At 39.5% G+C, this 5,504-nt stretch overlaps 1 protein-coding gene across 5 annotated transcripts in view; it reads right to left on the minus strand.

Moving 5' to 3' along the window:
- Positions 1-5,504, minus strand: part of Kif14 (kinesin family member 14) — an 81,210-nt gene that overhangs the window by 59,649 nt on the left and 16,057 nt on the right. For all 5 annotated transcript variants that reach the window (XM_029562152.1, XM_029562154.1, XM_029562153.1 and 2 more), the window contains exons 8-10: positions 4,688-4,795; positions 2,615-2,731; positions 2,084-2,199 (exon numbers count right to left, since the gene is read on the minus strand). In XM_029562152.1, the coding sequence (XP_029418012.1) occupies positions 2,084-2,199; positions 2,615-2,731; positions 4,688-4,795 (341 nt within the window). The remainder of the gene's footprint in view (positions 1-2,083; positions 2,200-2,614; positions 2,732-4,687; positions 4,796-5,504) is intronic.

Raw genomic sequence — 5,504 nt, forward strand, 5'->3', positions numbered from 1 at the left:
GATGAAGATGATAGATATTGAGAGAGAGAGAGAGAGAGAGAGAGAGAGAGACTACTGTCTGAGATGCAGTTCTTGCACAATAGTTTACAGATGTCCCTGCACTTAAGATTGCATACAGATAAATTCATAGTAAATTGAAACTATCAAGTCAAAAATGTGTTTAGCAGGGCTATAGAGTAGCTCAGTTGACAGAGTGCTTACCTAGCATACTGTCAGTGAAGTCCTGGGTTTAATCCTCAGTACCACATAAATTTGGTGTGGTGGCACACAAGAGGTGGAGGTAAGAGGATCAAAAGTTTAAGACCATCCTCAACTACATGGTGAGTTGGAGACCAGCCTAGGCTACAAGAGACCCTCTCTCAAACAAATGTATTTAATATGTCTGCCCTATCAAACATCACAGCTTAGAAACAGTCCACTGGAACATGGCTAACTGGAGCTGTGGCTTGATGCTGCTACTCAGCTTTACAACTCCAAAAAGAGTACCTTACTGCATATCACTAGTTGGGAAATAATCAATTTTCCAAAGTATAATTACTGCCAGACTTGGTGGCAGTAATCCTAGCACTTGGGAAGCAGAGGCAGGAGGATCATGCATTAGAGGCCAACCTGGGTTACACAGCAAGTTCCAGGCCAGTCTGAACTATATAGTAAGACCCAAAAGACAAACAAAAATGGACTGGCAAGATGATTCCACAGGTAAAGGCACTCTCTGCCAAGCCTGACAACCTGAGTTTGGGCACACATGGTGGAAGAAGAAAACCAGTTCTCACAAGATGTCTTCTGACCTCCACATGCACACCACTACGCACTCACACATGCACAGACATAAAACAACTTTTTAAAAAATCCCCCCACAAACAAGATATTATTTCTCCTATGCATATCTATTTCACACACTTGAAATAGAAAAATTTCAAGTCAAACCATTATAAATTGTGACCATCCACCCATACTAATGCTTATCCTAAGTTGAACATTAAATGCATACAGAGGTAATAGTGTATGAGAAGCAAAATGTCCAGCCATAAAAACACATATCTATGTGCTAGCCACCATGTGGTATGCCAATAAAATAATTTCACTTTATACACATAGCAAATATGTTTGGTAATACATGTTAAACACTAACAATTAAAGCATAGTGGTTTACATTCATACTATGTCTTTAAGACATTTTTATTAGTGAACTTCACTATTACCTTAAAAGAAAGGTTTTGAGCCAGGTGTGGTGGCAACACACCTTTAATTCCAGCACTTGGGAAGCAGAGGCAGGTGGATCTCTGTAAGACGGAGGCTAGTCTGGTCTGCCTAGCAAGTTCCAGGCCAGCTAAGGCTATAGGGAGACCCTGTCTCAAAAAGGAAGGTTTTGATTATGGTCCTTACTTTATAGATGAGGAAACAGGTTACACTATTTAAAAAGTTTACCAAGTCTAGAATTTATAAAATATAAAGCTGACATCCAACTCCAGGCAGATTGTTTCTGGAATTTGTAATTTTTCTCTATTCCAAACTTCTATGAAAACAATCTACCATCTTTTCCTCACTGTATTCATCGTGTGTGTGTGTGTGTGTGTGTGTGTGTGTGTGTGTGTGTGTGTGTGTTTGGCAGTGCTGGGGACTGAACCCAGGGCACTATGCATGCTAGGTAACCATTATACCATCCTAGCTCACTATAATTTGTACAATTATTTATACTTCAGGGCTGGAAAGATGGCTTAGTGGGGCAAGTGCCTGCTACACAAGCATGAGGATTTGAGTTCAAGTCCCTGGTACCCACATAAAAGTTGGGCATAGCAGTGTACTGCTATAACCCTAATATGGGGGAGGAGAGATAGGTGGGTCACAAGGGCTCACTGGCCAGACAGTAGAACCAAAACAAATTCCAGGTTCAGTGAGAGAGCCCATCACAAAAAATCAGGGAGAATGACGAAGGAAGACTCCAAAAGTTAACCTCTGGTCTTCACTCACACATACACAGGTGAGTGTACCTACACACAAGCACAGACATGCAACCATACACATGCACACACCAAAAAATAACAACAGCAAACCAATTACTTATACTTCAAAAGATACTTGCCATGTAAGAACAGATTCACGATATGGAACAAAAACCTTCTTTCGGTTTGTTTGTTCAGAGAGTGCAGATATAACCTTCCCCAAAGTCAGCAAGGACTTGTTGATGCTCACACCTTCCTGTATACAAGATTGAAAAACAATTATCTTTCTTAACTTCTCAGCCACAAATTCACTTCATAAAATATAGCTCTCCCTCATACATACTGGGTAAATACTTCTATAAACTACTTTTTTTATGGCTCAAAAGTTATTTTCTTTGAAAAGTAATCATAATAAAGCACATACAACAGTTAAACCATAACAATGGAATCTATGAACTAAAGATAAAGATGTTTGGGGGCAGTTAAGTGTATTCAATTTGCATTCTTCTAAAAATATTGCCCTCAAAATAAATTTCATCAAAATGAGGAAAACAAGGTAAATGTTGAGGTGCACCACTTTAGCTAAGGAGTTCAAGGCCAGTCTCAGCAATACAGTGAGACTCTTAGAAGGGAGGGAGGGAGGAGGAGTGAATGAGTAGCTCCCTACTCACCTTCAGCCGATGTCCACTCGTGCCGGCTGTAGAACAGCGTTCACTGCCAGCCAGATCGATTAGATTTATGCGGCTAGTTATTCTGTGATCATGTTCTTCCCCTTCTACAAATTCTGTCTACAGATAAATCACATGAAAATAAATTAAGGATTTTTTTTTAATGACTTGCCATCAATCTAAGCCTTTAAAAGGGAAAGTTATACAAGTTACAAATAACTTATTTATAAAATCATCCCTTCTTTAATATGTAATAAATATTCATGTAGTCTACTGAAAAGAATACATTGATCAGGACTTACATTATGACAAACATATAAAAGGAACTAAAGGGCTCAAAATCCTTAACTACTTAGTTACATTAAAGAAATAACTATGAATAGAAACAAAGTTCAATGCACAAAAATGTTTGTGATGGTTTGAATGAGAATGTCCCCCATAGGCTCCAGGTATTTGGATATTTTGTCCCCAGATGATGGCGCTGTTTTGGGAGGTTTTAGAAGGTGTGGCTATCCTGGAGGAAGCACGTCACTGGGGGTGGGCTCAGAGAGTTCTTAAGGCTTGCCAGATCTCCAGTGGCTCTCTTGCTTCCTGTGCCTGCGTGATGATGTGAGAGCTTCACTTCTGCTGCTCCTGTTCCAGCCACCTCCAGCCACCATGCCTCCCTGCCATGACGGACTGTAATTCCCCTGGAACCTTAAGCTCAAATAAACTCTTCCTTCTATGAGTTGCTCAGGTCAGTGTTTCTATCGCAGCAAAAGAAAAGTGACTAATACAGTGTTCCTTATGCCAGCATTATAACAGCAAAACATTTAAAATCAGTACCAATGTTCAATAGAGAAAATTTTGAGGAATTATAATAGCTAGTGAAATATTATATAGCTTTTAAAATTTACCTCTGCAAAGAAACTTTATGGCATAAGATTGCTAAAACTTTTGTGACTCTGATTAAAAACTGAAAGATTATATATCAAAATGTTTACAGAAGCTTGAATAGTAAAACCTATGGCTGATTTCTTACAAATCAATTACTTTCTCTTTTTGTGTGTGTGCATGCATGTATGTGTTTGTATGGTTAAATGTATGTGTACATATATAGGCATGTATGTGCATATGCACATGGAGGCCAGAAGTCAATCTCAAGGTGTTTTTCTTCATAAGTTGTCCACCTTGTTCCTTGAGATAGGGTCCCTCATTGGCCTGAAGCTTACCAAGAAGGCTAGGCCAGCTGCCAACAAGCCTCAGGGATCTGCCTATCTCTTCCTCCCCAGCACTGACATTCTAAGCCTGCACCATGTCTGACCTTTTTTTTTTTTTTTAAGTCTTTTTCAAGCAGGGTCTCCCTGTGGCCCCAGCTGTCCTGGAACTCACCATGTAGACCAGGCTGGCCTTGAACTCACAGAGATCTGCCTGCTTCTGCCTTCTGAGTGCTGGGACTACAGGCGTGCGCCACTACTCCCAGCTGTGTCTGACCTTTTAACATGGGTTTTGGAGCGTGACCTAGATCCTTATGTTCATGCTATGAGTACTGTACTGATTTATCCCCTAGCCTTAAAATTTTTTAAGTTTTTCCACATATTCTAAAATTGCTATTATCATATGTCAATATGATCTTGATAAAAATATTACTAATCAAGTGTTTTTTATTCAAAAAACAGTGATAAATAATATAGTGCGATATACGCTAAAAGTCATTAAAACTCATGTGATTTCCCAAAATCTGTTTGTTTACTTTTTGATTTAAAGAAGAAATTTTTAATTTTTAAAAATATTTCATTTATTATTTTTATTTTATGTGTATGCATGTATTGCCTGCATTGTAAGTAAGTGCACCTATGTCGTGCAATGCCCGTGGAGGACAGAAGAGACTGTCAGATCCCCTGGAACTGGAGTTATGGACAGTTGTTAGCTGCCATGTGGGTTCTAGGATTTGAACCCAGGTCTTCTGCAAGAACAGTGTTCTTAACCGCTGAACCATCTCTCCAGCCCCAGAAGAAATTTTTTAAAAACACAAAATAAATGCATTCACTAACTTATCTCTGAAAATAATCACCACTAGCACCACCAACAAAATACCTTGGTCTGGGTCATCACTAGTGTCAAAACAGAATGCGAGCGGGAGCTTTTATCATTCATGCCCGTGGCAGAAGTTGCTCTCTGTTTATTTCCCAATTCCAGCCAACTCTAGTAAGAGAGAAGGTAGGTTGCATGAGCCCACTGTAACTTAACTGGAAAAAAATTAGGAAATAAAGAAAGCACATTTGCTTCTTATACACATTTGTAACATATACACACGCTTAATTGATTTCTAAAATGGAATTAGCATGCATTTTTTAAAACTTGGTATTGCCATAATCTTAAAATTTCTAAGGTCATAGTTTAGTCAACTAGCTTAAGGAACAAAATATATGTCTAGTCAAGGTTTATCTGAGAACATCTAGTTTTTGCCCAAGCTTTATCTACATCACACAGAGTAATTAAAAGTACCAGACTGATGGAACTAACCTGCTTGGATATTTAACAGCCATACTTTGAGGCTTATACTAATCTGGTCAGAGGGACTTAAAGGACAGTTTTTGCTCCTTGCCCGCCAAGATGGACTAAGTTCCAGGGGACTATGGAGCATCTCTCTTACAAGGTCCTGTAACTGTAGTGAGTCACCTGTCCTCTTGTTCAGGGAGGCCATGGAGATCCCACCAGATGGACTTGAACCAGTGTCCAGTGTCCAGTCTCAAAGAGGAGGAGGGTCAAATCAGAGGAAACATTTCCTCTATGCTTCCAAGTGAAGCCAGCCATGGTCAAACAGGATCTTTGACTTATCTTCACATAGATGGAACTGGTAAAAGAAAGAAGCCAGGGGCTCTTCCCAAGCCCATGTGACCCCTGAAGAACA

The sequence above is a fragment of the Nannospalax galili genome, unplaced genomic scaffold (genome assembly GCF_000622305.1).
Source record: "Nannospalax galili isolate Female #2095 unplaced genomic scaffold, S.galili_v1.0 scaffold113, whole genome shotgun sequence".
NCBI classification, from domain to species: Eukaryota; Metazoa; Chordata; class Mammalia; order Rodentia; family Spalacidae; genus Nannospalax; species Nannospalax galili.